At 33.4% G+C, this 15,043-nt stretch overlaps 1 protein-coding gene across 1 annotated transcript; it reads right to left on the bottom strand.

Moving 5' to 3' along the window:
- Window positions 1-6,549: 6,549 nt before the first annotated feature.
- On the bottom strand, window positions 6,550-13,857 carry LOC122041158 (derlin-1-like). The gene is made up of 7 exons (XM_042600757.1): window positions 13,668-13,857; window positions 9,953-10,088; window positions 8,732-8,805; window positions 8,558-8,651; window positions 8,283-8,411; window positions 8,042-8,202; window positions 6,550-6,996 (listed from the first exon to the last, which is right to left on the bottom strand). The coding sequence occupies exons 1-7, from the start codon at window positions 13,682-13,684 to the stop codon at window positions 6,876-6,878; spliced, it is 732 nt and encodes a 243-aa protein (XP_042456691.1). The 5' UTR covers window positions 13,685-13,857; the 3' UTR covers window positions 6,550-6,875.
- Between the last annotated feature and the right edge of the window lie 1,186 nt (window positions 13,858-15,043).

Genomic DNA, 15,043 nt, shown 5'->3' with positions numbered 1-15,043 from the left:
ATGAGCTTATTAAGTGTTCATTTCTTTCTTTGACAGTTATAATTGATCAGGAACTAATTGAACTGGTTCTGAAGAGAAATAAGCACTAAATGCACAAGCATATCATCTGACAATTCAAGATTAAATGCTTTCAACTTTGATGCAAGGTGGGACATTTCTATGATATATTCCCGAACATTTCCCTTGCCTTTATACTTCATGGAAATCAAGCTCTTTAGAATTGTGCTTGTTTCCGCCTTATCGCTTTTGGCAAAGCGCTTCTCAATCTCATCGAGATATTCCTAAACTTTAGTGACACTATTAGACATTGCGCCCCTAAAAGCTTCAGGTATTTCGCGCTTAATAATCATAAGACTCATGCGGTTAGAGCGATCCCACTTCTCATATTTAGCCTTCTGTTCAGAAGAATTAGAATTTATAGGAGTAGTGGATTGTTCTGTCCTAAGCGCAAGATCTAGATCCATGCAGCCAAGAACAATAAGAATGTTCTCCTTCCAATCCTTAAAATCTGTACCATTAAGGATCGACATTAAACTTAAGTTAACAGAAATAGTAGCAACATTTACTGAAAAGAGAACATAAGAATTAGAACATAAATAACATAGTCATTTGGAATCAATTAAAATAAATGATAAATCTCATCTAAAGATACCTATTACAACAATAATATCAAGTCTTTGAACAGTAATATCATTTACAAGTTGTAATAATTAAACACTAATAATAATGCATGACAAATAATAAATCTATCTTTGGATCTATTTATTATATGCATAAACCATAACAAATAAACTCTGATAATTGTTACGTGTTTATTATCACAAGTAAATGTATAATTTGTTAAATAGAAATCTTCCTTTAGGTCAATTAATACTCACATAAATAAATATATACATTTACACTTTATTTAATACCTCAATAATATCTCAATATTTTAAATAAAAATAAATATAAATAATAGATATCACTTTGGTGACATATAATTTAAATTTAATTTAATTTAAAATAATAGGTATTAATAGAATCCATACAACCCATTAATCATATAAATAAAATAATTTATTTAGTTAATTAAATTATTTTATAATATTAATTTAAAATTAATAGATATATATATATATATATATATATATAATTGACAAACAAAGAAACGTGGCCCTCGCATAAAATGTTGCCTATACACCACGTATGTGGCCTTCACGCCAAATCAAATATATATATATATATATATATATATATATATATATAATTGACAAACAAAGAAACGTGGCCCTCGCATAAAATGTTGCCTATACACCACGTATGTGGCCTTCACGCCAAATCAAAAAATCCCTTATCTGAAACCACGTAGGAAACCACTACTCACTTTATAAAACTGAACCCACATTACTTTCTGAACCGACATAATTATTCATCACTCCTAAAATCGATATATATATCTATATACATATATCTATCTATCTATATACCTATATATATCTCTCTATATATCTATATATATATATATATATATATATAATTGATAAACAAAGAAACGTGACCCTCGCATAAAATGTTGCCTATACACCACGTATGTGGCCTTCACGCCAAATCAAAAAATCCCTTATCTGAAACCACGTAGGAAACCACTACTCACTTTATAAAACTGAACCCACATTACTTTCTGAACCGACATAATGATTTATCACTCCTAAAATCGACACACGTTTCTAAAATCTCGATTCATCGCCTCGTCATCCCTTCCATCGAATCACCATCAAACAACAGCAACCCATAAGAGAACGATAATAACGATAGCCCATAAGGGGACGACCATCGTCGTGTCATCGCTAGCACCTAATCTGCTCGAAAATCATAGAGGCAGTTTTCAATCATCACTCGTTTCGCCCTTTCTACGGCGGTCTTCGACAACCACTCGTCCCCTCGTGGCACTACTGTAAGGGTCACTGATACCAATTGATGGTCGAGTTCCTTATTCAGGCAGCCCAGAATCCAAAAAAAATAGAATTTCACCGATGCCGACTATGAGCGAGGGAAAGATAAAATAGTTGTGTATGTTTATCGAAACATAATAAGAGCTTAAGAATGAATACTTGTATATGTTTATCAAAATAGAATAATGACTTAAGAATGAATAGAGTGGTTCTGATATCAATTGTTAGCAAAAATAGGATGATAAATCTCAACGTAAATCTTATATATTCTATTTAATTCTTAAAAAATTATAAATTGGATAGATAAAATTACGGAAATGTATCAGAATCCATAGTATACGATCGATTTTGGACAAGATCTTCAATTTACAGATTTTCCTTAATATCTAGACAGTTTTGTCGATGAGTAAATAAAATAAAAGTCTCGTCTGTAAACTAGAACCATAACTCTTATTTATAGAAGTATAAGTTTGTATATTTCTAATTTGAACCCTTAACAAATTAGAAATTACACATAGTATCCACATTAATATATTCATAACAATTAAACCCTTAAATCATACTCCTTAATCATAAATTTGATCACATTAAATTATGACTTATTTAATTGATGATATTAAATATTTATAATTGCAATTATGGTTTTAAAATTCTAACACAGTTTCCACCGGCCACTAGTATCGGGAAGCGCACGCAGCGGCCAGCTCAGAAATCCAACATCTTTTAATTGCGCCCCCTCATTTGGAGGAAATTTTTTTTATAAATATATCATAGTTGGGATCGAATCACGAGTATCAAATAATAATCTGAATGTCTTACCACTGTACTATAATCCCAGGGCAATGTCCTATATATACAAGGAGAAATAGGTAAATGCCTCATTTAGTATAATATCATCAATTAAATAAGAATATAATAGAATGAAAATTAAATGGATCATAAATTTAACATTAAATTTTAAATATTTTAATATATTTAATAAAATATAAATTGTGATAGATATGAAAATCATATAATGTGATAAATTTATTATTAAATATAGAAATTAAAAGTGATAAACTACTTTTCTCTTACTAAAATAGAATTTTCTACCAAGAATATTCTTTGACATTTTACTGAGCAACAGAATCAGATTTTGGATTTCTCATTTTTCACGTATTTAATTTTTATAATACCCAATAATATTCTCAAAATGTCCTTTTTTCACAAAATAATCATGAATTTTTTTTATATGTTTACTCTTTCCATTTAAAAATTCACTGAATTTTAAAATTTAATAATAAAATATGAGACATACATATTTACCATTATGAAATATTAAATATTATATTTATCATCACAAACTTGTGATATTTACGTATTCTATTTTAAGATTTATAATATACGGTATACATGATCAATTGTAATTAAAATTATACAAATGATATTTAGTTAAAATTATATTAAAAAAAGATATTGATTATAGTTTAATAAGTAATTATTTTTCATCATTTTATTATTTTGTAATTCTTTTTTTACTATTCGCATTCAAAGTATCAATCTAAATATATCATATTAAAAATTAGTCAAAAACATTCATAATTGATCCTATTTAAAGCCACTCTATATACCGCTAACACTTTATATACCGATAACATTATCGATAAAATTACTGACTTGAAGTCTCGTGACAAATTATGTCTTATAAAATACAAAATCAACTGTCAACAATACAGTCAACATGATATGCAAGGGAAAAAAAAAAATAACCCGATGCATGAAATTCTCGTCATGTGGGTCCCGAGAAAAAATCCATTATACACAACTTTATCCTACTTTTTTACAAAAGACTATTTCCAAGATGATATGCAAGAAAAAGAACATACAATATAAATAATATGCAAAGTACAACTACATACAATATACTCAATAATATGCAAAGTAAAACAAAATACAATACACCATCTGATACTTCCTCGGTAGCAATGATAAAAATTTCTTGTTGGTTGCTATTCGGAAAACCTAGAGGTTCCACTGTACAAAAATTTTGTACAAAGGTCTGAACCTTTTCCTAGCTACCATGTGTTCTTTTAAATTAAATTTTGGATCGCCTGCGGAACTTAACACGTTTGATCCAAAACTTAATCTATTTGTTCTTTTAGGTTTTGACTTGGATCTCCTGCGGAACTTAACACGTTCGACCCAAGTCTCCTTAAGTTATTAATTCCATTAAATATTAATTTCCATAAAAGGTTCCCAGTACTGACGTGGCGAGGCACATGGCCTTCTTGGATATGGGAGCAACCACCACCGACTAGACAAAACCTTTAATAGAAAGCTAATATTTAATTTCCTAAAATAACTTTAGGTTAACCAAAGAGAACAATCAAATCACAAGGAAAAGAAAGAAAACAAAAGAACACAACTTCGAAAAACATATTCGAAATACTAGAACGTAAGCCTCTTGTATTTGGTATTATTTCCATAAATAACTAGTATGATGCGGAAAGAAAAATTACTAGTTATACCTTATAGAAAAACCTCTTGATCTTCTACCGTATTCCTCTTCTAACCTCGGACGTTGTGTGGGCAACGATCTTCCGAGATGAGAAACCACCAAAGCACCTTCTTCTCCTTTCTTCAAGTTTCGGCCAAGCACTATGCTTCCAAGAGATGAAGATCTTTTTCCATCAATCAAGCTCCAAGGGATGTAAGCTTTCTCTCCTTCTTCTCCAAGCTAAAATCCGGCCACCACTTGATCTTCAAGGAGGAAGAGAGGTCCGGCCACAAGATGGAGAGAAGAGAAAGGAAGGAGGCCGGCCACACCAAGGAAGAAAAGAGGGAGAAAATAATAGAGGTTGTTCACTCTTGAAGGCTCCTCTACCTCCTCTTTTATAATCCTTGGTCTTGACAAATAAGGAAATTTTAATAAAAACTTCCTTAATTCTTTTGCCATGAAAAGGAAAATTTTATTTTAATTAAAATAATTTTTCTTCTCACTAAAACATGGCCGGCCACTTATTTCCAATCAAGGAGAGTTTTAATTAAACAAGAATTAAAACTTCCTAATTTGTTTCGGAAATTTATAAAAATTTCTCCAATAATTTTATCCTTCATGATTGGTTTATAAAAGGAAATTTAATAAATTAAAATCTTTCTTTAAACATGTGGATAAAAGAAAGTTATCTCTAAAAATTAAAATCTCTCTTAATCTACAAATAAGGAAAGATATCAAATCTTTTCTTAATCTTTTATAGAAACTAATAAAAGAGAATATTTAATTTTAAACTTCTCTTTATCATGGTTAAAAAGGAAAGTTTTCTTAAAATTAAAATCTCCTTTCAATCTACAAATAAGGAAAGATTTCAAATCTTTTCTTAATCTTTTGTAGAAAGCTTTAAAAGGAAAGATTTAATTTTAAACTCTCTTTTAAAACTATGATATCCACATAAGAAATAATTTTAATAAAAATCCTTTTTAATATGATGTGGCCGGCCACCTAAACTTGGGCTCCAAGCTATTGGCCAACCACCTTAAGGCTCAATCTTTAGGCTTGGCCGGCCCCTATTGGTTGGGTAAGAAGGTGGGTATGTGGTGGGTATAAATCTCTATATACAAGAGGCTACGATAGGGACCGAGAGGAGGAATTGGTTTTGGTCTCCCGATAAAATTAAGCATCCCGTGCTCGCCCCGAACACACAACTTAATTTTATCAATAATAATTCATTCCACTAGAGAACTATTATTGAACTACCGCACCAATCCCAAATTACATTTTGGGCTCCTTCTTATCATAAGTGTGTTAGTCTCCCTGTGTTTAAGATATCGAATGTCCACTAATTAAGTGAGTTACTGACAACTCATTTAATTAATATCTTAGTCCAAGAGTAGTACCACTCAACCTTATCATCATGTCGGACTAGGTCCACCTGCAGGGTTTAACATGACAATCCTTATGAGCTCCTCTTGAGGACATTATCAACCTAGTATCTCTAGGACACAGTTTCCTTCTATAATCAACAACACACACTATAAGTGATATCATTTCCCAACTTTATCGGGCTTATTGATTCATCGAACTAAATCTCACCCATTGATAAATTAAAGAAATAAATATCAAATATATGTGCTTGTTATTATATTAGGATTAAGAGCACACACTTCCATAATAACCGAGATCGTTGTTTCTTTATAAAATCAGTATAAAAGAAATGACCTCAAATGGTCCTACTCAATACACTCTAAGTGTACTAGTGTAATTATACAGTCAAAATAAACTGATACCTAATTACACTACGACCTTCTAATGGTTTGTTCCTTTCCATTTTGGTCGTGAGCTACTGTTTATAATTTATAAGGTACTGATAACATGATCCTCTGTGTGTGACACCACACACCATGTTATCTACAATATAAATTAATTGAACAACTACATTTATCATAAATGTAGACATTTGACCAATGTGATTCTTATTACTAAATAAATGTTTATACCAAAAGCTAGGCATTTAGTATACACCCTAACATTTCTTGCACCAAACTACCCTTTTAATCTTTAATTTATTTATGTGGAAGTTTAAATCTTACTGTATATAATTCCCAACCACATTCATTTCAAACATTAAAATCATCCAAGTTGATCAGCCGAACAGGCACATAACATTAAAATAATTCAAGTCGAGTAGCTGAACAGCCACAACTGACAGTAGTAACCTGATAAAATTGAATCATCCTTTCAAAATCATGTTGGCCATAGTTAATTGGGAGATAAGCACATATCATTCTTATCCTCCAATAAACTCTATCCAAACCAATATCAAATGCATTTTGCACAATTGTTCCACCTTCCATTCATTTGTTCTACACGATAACGTAACGAAGTCAGAATAAAAGTTGTCACCAAAATGTTTGATCAGGTTGATTGAAAGTGCTGCAAAGAGGATAAACACAGGGGGGGCGGTTTCATCTGTCAAGCCTGTAGCTCCTCCCTCTGAAGGCCCCGCTACCAGTGGCATTAGACGTGTTTGGCTGACCACGATAATTTGGTTGTACTCCCCAATCCAATGAAGCCACCAATCTGTGTCTGTAAATCAGGTGGGTCAAGGTTCAAACTGAAACAAAAAGTTAGCAAGATTTTAAAACCCAACCAGCTGCTTATCCGACCGTTTCTTGATCTTGATAAACGAGGATGGAAGGTTAGCACAAATCAAGTATTAATCAGGCAGTTCATGAATAAATGAGAATCCGTCACCAAAATACTGTGTCCATCTAGTACCACCAACCAGCTTGGTCAATAGTAATTTATATCAAATTGAACTAAAGAGTATATTTACATTTTTGATGGTTTGTACGTATATTTAAGTCTATTGGTATCTAGGTCAATGTTCGCAATAATTTGATATGAAATCTCATTTATCAAGTTGTATAAAATGGATAGGAAGGTGCTTTATTTGGGAATTCTCAAGGAACCCCTATATGGAAATTCTTCATTAGCAGACACCTGATCTAGATCTAGATATTCCTCCATCAAGCTAATTACCACCCGTGCTAATCGTCTAATTAATCACCAATGCTAATCATGGCCACCAAGTACTAAATAGAGTAATCTGACTTTATTAGGCCTAGGGAGATGGTAGATGATAGTGGATGGGCTAATCATATTTTTGAATATTAATCGATCCCATACTTGAGGAAGAAAAAGACTAAAGAAAACTTGATTAACAATAATAAAATAGAATAAAAATTATTTAAATATAGACGATGATATAATAGAAGATAAAGTTTAATAAGGTAGGAGGATCCATATATCCAACCTCACCTAGACTTGGTTGTTATTATTATTAATTGATCCTGTACTTGATTAAGTATCCACTACCTTAACCATTTAATACTCTAACTTAGATATTAAATTGGTATCTGCTCGTAGGTACCTAAGTTAAATGTGTAAAATATTCAGGTACATGCAATTCTAGATAATCTGAACCTAATTATTAAGCATAATAGAATTCCCAAATGTGAATCGAGCGAAATGGGTACCTGTGGATACCCAACTATCAGGTACCCATTGCCGACTCTAATTTGGTTCAATTAAGATAACTTTAGTAAGATGAGTCAATATAAAAGGATACACCCAGAACGGCGTCTTCAGCAAATTCCTTCCAGTAGCAAGTGGATGTAACACTGTTAAGAAGTAATATGAATGACCAGTAACGATTCCCAGGAGGCTTGGCATAAGGCGAGAGCCAAATATGACATCCAACATAAGCATTGCCCATGGTAGATAAAATGCCTGCAAATTGGAAGAAACACTAAGATTGCACTCGGATTGCTGATTGTATAAAGAATCTAGCAAAGCAGCATATGATATACCCTCAAATTGACAAGGCCATATATATTGATCTGTGCAGTTGGAAATTCTCGGCTCCAAACATAGAGAAGCATGAAGACCATAGACGTCCCAAGAAAGGGAGACCAAAAGAAAGGAATGGCAGACAAAACCTAGAAGAAAGCCATGTGAACTCACAAACTTTTAATGCTTGCTACTCAAAACTAACAGAAAGAATTGAACAGAGATTGTGTCTCAACAATTGTACACAAAAAGTACCAATATGATTTGAAAAAAAAAAAGGTAAACAGGCACTGACCAGTAAGATAAATGCTCCAAACAACATCATCCAAAGAAAATCTGCTGTGCGCTTATCAAATGGACCCCTCTCCAATTGTACACCGTATCTTGCTCTACATTTCAATTTTGACAACAATTGTACAAACTATCACAATACACTTAGGAAACTTCACTCAAATTGAAACAACCATACATCATTAGGAGCCGTACGCCGAAGTTGATTGAAAATGGACCAAGGAAGAAAAAGTTGGTAAGAAGCCTCCATATCTGAAAATGAAAAAAGATTGGGAGTTTTCATATGTAAATGGAAGAAGGGAACAACAAGCATGTGAAGTTGTTAAACTAACATGATTACAAACTATAAGTGGAAAAAAATATGTCAGAGTGATTGGAAGGACTAATTATTGGTGCTTAGTAACCAATGATATGATCACAGTGATTGGCAAAGGGACTGACTATAAGTGTTTAGTGATGGATGATATGTTAGCTAACAGGAACGGAAGCATAAGAAAAGAAGCAGTGTTAAAGAAGTTAAAGGATGAAATTTTTTGTTGTAGGTCTTGCCAATATAACCAATTAGAAATCTGACTGCTACTGCCAATATTGATAACCAAGATATAAGCAAGCCAATTAAGAAGAGGGAGAATTTCAAATAAATTAGTGAATAACTACAACAAAGAAAAACAGGAACAGAAAAAATGGTATTTCAAAGATGAAGCAAGAATGCAAAGAATTTCCTCACTAATTAAATGTTCTATGAAAAAATCCAAGTGATATTATACCCAAAAGATTCAGTGGTTTTGATGTGTATAAAAAGCTTCAATCAAGGTGTGACATGAAGCAAATTCACAAATTCCATTTTTGAAAAAAATAAAATACCCATGCTATATATAGTAAACTTTTTAGAGACAATGTCATGGCACTTAAATTTGAAAAAGAAATGACCATTACTTAATTTTATTGTGGAAAGTAAAGATTTTAACAAACACAGAGACTGAAAGACACATGTGAACCTTGAAAACATATATTTTCCCTTTCAGAAGAATTGCAAAAGGTTAAGAAAAAACTAAAGGCATCTTTGCTAATTTTGATATATATTTTTAATAATCAAATTGCCTATGAGAAGTAACATCTTTGCTCTACTAATAACTTCATATATCCCATTTTAACATTCTCATCTCTACTAAATTATTTAGTTGGTAAAGGAATAATACACACAAAATAATTTAGTAGAGATAAGAATGTTAAGATGGGATATATGAAGTTACTAGTAGAGGTAGTAAAGGAATAATACACACTAAAATGTTGGTTATACATTGATATATAACCAACAACAACCATAGATATATAGCCAATAACAACCAGAAACTATAATTGATTGTACCTAGCAAAGGAGTAAAAGGGTAGCATCTACCTGAAACTTAGTAAATACTGGATGATATATCAAGGCAATATTCACAGGATCAAACAAACCCAATTGGAATGCTGCAGTAGTCAAAAAGCACAGAGTACCATAAGCCTTGCTCACTGGTGGAAGAGAATTGTAGAATCTGGAAGGAGATGCACTTGGTAAATGATACATCAAATGCATGATAATAGGTTCAAGACTCACAACCATTTCAGTTGCTGTGAATAATTGTAGTAAGTATCTTGATCATGAGAATAAATATCTTATAGCAAGTACAAGGACAGGGCCGAACATGCATATATAACAGAAAAACACTCAGAAAATAAGCCTACAGAATACATCATTCCTATCGCAAAGGCATAAAGCTCATCAATGAGTGATATATTTATGTATGCACACAGCTATGTATCAATAAATAAAACATAACATTTTCGTGTTTACATTTTGGATAAATTATAAGGACTTCTTAATAAGACCTATTACATGTAATCCTTAGTTTCAAGATTGCATAGTGTGAGCAGTTAATATAGCTCTTTGAGATAAAATAAGAGGAAAATGTTAGATGTTCAAAGAAAACCAATGGAATGGATTCTACAGTTAGAAGAGTTGAATCAATTAGACTTGAAAATATAAGAGGTAGAAGGAGATCAAAGATAACTCTAATCAATATAATAAAAAGTAATTAACTGATTTGGATATTTGTAATGTGGCCTTGCAAAGATTTTATTGGAGGGATAGGATCCATTTACTAAATGCTAAAGAATTGAACTTTTACACTTTGATGATGATGATGATTACCCATGAACAAAACACTCAGACAAAAAAATAGTGGCATCTCCACCTGGTCAACAAAGAAGAAATTGTCTTATTTTTTAGTTATCATAAATTTGGATTAATATTTTTTGGATCAATCACAGCTTAAATCCAAGCATTTGCCGCATCATAGAGTTTTAATTAAGTATGGATCATGTATACCGGTCCCCATTAAATCAATTTTTGGTTGACTAGGCAAAAATAAAATAAAATAATGCTCCGGGGGTACTGCCTTCAATTCTGAAATCTACAGAGAATGCATTGCAAAGTGCAATTAGACCTTAATTGGGGTTTGTGTAACTGAACCTTGTACCTTTTATAGTGTATGTAGCCCATAGGGCGTAGCGCAGATGGTGGACGTATGACATCTTTGGCGTAATGGTCAAGGGTCGATTTTCAGGAACTGACAACCTGGGGTTTACCCCACCATGCACCTAACGTCTGCGTACCTGCATTTACCTTCCTCCATATCTGTGGGGCCGGCACTAGGAGGGTCATTAACGTAGCAGATCTACATTTTTTTATAGTGTAAGTTACAAGTCTAAAGTACCAAGAGAACTCTATGGTCCCAGCTCCTACACTTCCACCTTTTATGATTTTGCTAATTCAATCCATTAGATTTTTTATTCACCCAGTTGTACTGTTAACCTGATGAGATTCTTCCTTTGTTTGCTTTAACGAAAGTTACAATTAAAGATGTAGGAAAGGGCATGGTAAAACATTCAACTCAGTTGTTTGTTAATTTGTTTTTCAAAACAGTATACAGTTAAGGGTAAAGCTATGTGAATCCTAAAATTATAAACCCTTCTTCGGCAGGAGCACTGTTAGTATGCTCATTCTTTCTTGGATAGGGACTTATGCTATGTGGCAAAAGGTGACTTGCTCACCCCAAGCATCCCTCACCGTCGGCCCTATAGCGAGATGAAGGGAGTAAATCACGGTGACTGAGCGGTCTCTCTAGGTGGGAGAGGTTTTATTCCCCAAGGGATTGTTCCCCGGGATTCAATCCCTGCTCTCATGTGGACTTATGCTAGCACATATTTGCAGTAGCCAACAATCCTTTATCAGATTCTCTTGTTATTGTACGCCATGTAAAGGAAATAGATGTATAATGTAGTATTCAAACATAATAATAATCAGTAATTAAAAAAAAAAGAGATCCTTTAACTGGTTTATTTTTTGTTCCTGGACCATGAAAAAATATGAGGCCATGTGACCACAATCCATATTCATCCATCTTCTTTTCCCCGATTCTCTAAAACAAGATTCCTAAGTCTTGAATCACCTAAGTAATTTCATTACATATTTCTTCGAAGTCGGAGCATCATACCATGACCTCAATATTTCTTAAGAATATTTGTCACAAGGACAATGTTGAGATTTCATTTCAAAAGTCATGATATTTGCTTTCATATACAATAGAATGACATACTTAAACATATAGATGGATGCTTTTGAATTAAAAATTTTGGAAGGTGGTTTTCTATGGTTGAGGTGTTAGATCTTAGTAAGTAGGGCAAAGGATTAGAAATTATGTGATCAATTAAATGCTTTGACCTTGTAAATTTGCATGATACAATCTGGTGCCTTTTCATGTTAAACTTGAAAAAAGTTGGAATTTTCTTGCAATTGTGAACTATGCACCCTCTAAGTCAACTAGAAACTGTATCTACCTTGGACTCTAGGTCTTATGTGACATTAACAAACCAATGTATTTAGATGTGCTCAAATATCTAGAATGGGTACATTAGAAAATACAAGTTTCATGAGATCACAGTCAGAGCAACTTATTTTTTAGATAGAGCAAGATAAATGACAACACAAAAAATATTTGAAGCTTATGCTATAAGAATATGTGAGCCCTTAATGATCCACTCTTTTTGGATTAATCCCACTTGGCTGGATTCCAGTCCCAAGGATCAGTTACAAATTAGTTTACCATCTTAACAAATGCCTTGGATGATGATTCACTTGCAAATTGCCACCATGACCTCCATCAAGGTGACCCTCTATCTCCCAATTCTATCCAAAGTCCTAATCATGGATCCTCTTAACAGATCCTCCTCCTAGACCACAAGCTAACCTTGTCCATTTCAAGTCTATAAATCCAAGCAAAGGCACTTCGACTAGAACATCAATTACAACTTCAAGTGCTTCATCTACAACAATTTTTGATACTCACCATTACAATATTTTCTTTTTTAGTTTCTTCCATTTATTCAGTTTTGAGCGTGAGATCTTAACCATCTCTAGCTCCATTCTCAAGTTGTTTTTCGATTCAGTTTTGCAAGTAAGGTCTTAACCTTCTGGTCCTTCTCTATTCTTTATCCCTAAACTTGTTAGACTGATTTCATTAATTGAGAGAAATACCAACCCAATTGTCTAGGATCTACACTTATCCTAGGATGTTGAAGAGTATAGTTACATGAAATACAGGTTGTTGCTTGCCCCTCATGATTCACACCATATGAACATGAACATCACTAGATCTTTGGACCAGCTAAAAGCTAAAGGAAAATTATGGTGCGAGTTCTTCTGAAAAGAAAAACACTTTATTTAAATTACTAAGAGAAAAAACAAAACGCAATATTTGAGATAACATACCCTACACTTGAAGTAAATCATATTAGAAAAACGAAAGAGCAGGTCAACTTCGGAATCCTATGAAAGCCCTACTAAAGACAGCGCAATCAAACACATCCAACAGCATATGAACCAAAATCAAAGATAAGAATCAGAGTGAGAAACTTCAGAAAAACAGACAGCAATCAAAACCTAACCTATCACCAATTTTAATTCAAAGATGAACTTAAAGCAAAATATATAAATCCAAACAGCAAAAATTGACGAACACATCTGTTGTGGGAACAAGAGAAATTAGGGCTTATGCCGAAGTTATTGTTCATACTCAGCGGGAGAAGACATCCTTGGTTTTGCGAGAGGATCTCAATCTCGATCTCGATTCCTGTCTGTTTATCACACCAGCTAAGGACGGAAGAACTATAGAGAGGCTTCTAGTGATTGACGTAGAAAATCAACGGGGACCTTCGGATCGCCGACTGTCTATCGAACCCAGCAGGCCGCGTTACGTTTACAAAAAGGCCTCGAGCGATCGACGTGGCAAAATGATTTCGACCGTCCAATCGTTCGATCGAACGGCAAGGGCCCCGTTTACCAAAAGGCCTGAGCAATCGACGTGAGAAAATGATTTCAACCGTCAATGAAAAGGCTTTTTGGTTTACTAAGAAAAGAGAGAGAAGCTAATCAGATAAAGAGAGAAAAGGAATTGAAAATCTACTTGGCATGCCCATTTTAAGCGAAGAAAATGTTAACTAGAGTTCTAGAGTCAATCATTTGATGATTATATTTTTGAACTTATTGTATCATATTCTATATAAATAAAGGCATTTGGATTTTGATTATTATACTTACTTGTATTTGTGCCAAATAAAATAAGTATAATAATGTCCTTGAGTATATGGTTCTCACCTATATCAATCGGTTAGTTGAACCGATAGTGAGATGATATAGGGAACACTACTCTTAATCATTCCTAGTCGAGTATTAACATTCAGGGACAATGTTAATGCAATAAGACTAGCATGTAGGTCAACTCGATGACTTGATCTCACAAGTCATGGATATAGAGATATCACGTTGACGCATGGGTATACATTAGAGAATGTATACTGAATGATCCGCCATGAGAAAGTATCATGGATCGTTATATGAGTGTCATATACTTTCTCATGTGGCTATTAGTATTACTACTAGTCCTTAGACCTGAAGTCACCATAGATCCCTACATAAAGAGTTATGTACTTTGGTTTCGTCAAACGTCACCCGTAACTGGGTGGACTATAAAGGCGATTACTGGGTATATAACAAATTATGCAGAGGGATGTGAGTGATGTAGATGGGATCTATCCCTCCTATATGACGGGAGAGACATCGGTATTCTTGATAGAGTGAGACCACGAAGTGCATGGTCATGCCCAAATGAGTCAATATTGGATATTGAGCTCATTTGATTTAGTGAATCTACTTGGAGTTCAAGATTTAGATTGGTCAGAGGATGACACGGTCTATGCCTCACATTGATCAATCTAGATGTCTAGGATAGAAGGACACTTGTCATATATTGTGAGGGGTCATAATTAGTAGTCACAAGGTGATGTTGGATCTCGACATTTCTTGTAACTTGGGTAGTAATGATGTGTTGCTAGATATCGCTCATTACTTATGCTCCTAAATGGGTTTAGGGCATTGCCAACGTTACAAGAA

Source organism: Zingiber officinale, chromosome 2A (genome assembly GCF_018446385.1).
Source record: "Zingiber officinale cultivar Zhangliang chromosome 2A, Zo_v1.1, whole genome shotgun sequence".
NCBI classification, from domain to species: Eukaryota; Viridiplantae; Streptophyta; class Magnoliopsida; order Zingiberales; family Zingiberaceae; genus Zingiber; species Zingiber officinale.
Note: the sequence above shows the minus strand (reverse complement) of the source record. Positions and strands in the feature narration are given on the sequence as shown.

Excerpts from the sequence above, each read along its gene's own strand:
- LOC122041158 (XM_042600757.1), bottom strand. Across the intron at positions 8,806-9,952 it reads CAGTATTTACTAAGTTTCAG|ATATGGAGGCTTCTTACCAA; the intron begins GTAGATGCTACC and ends TTTCATTTTCAG. Across the intron at positions 8,412-8,557 it reads TTGGAGCATTTATCTTACTG|GTTTTGTCTGCCATTCCTTT; the intron begins GTCAGTGCCTGT and ends GCTTTCTTCTAG.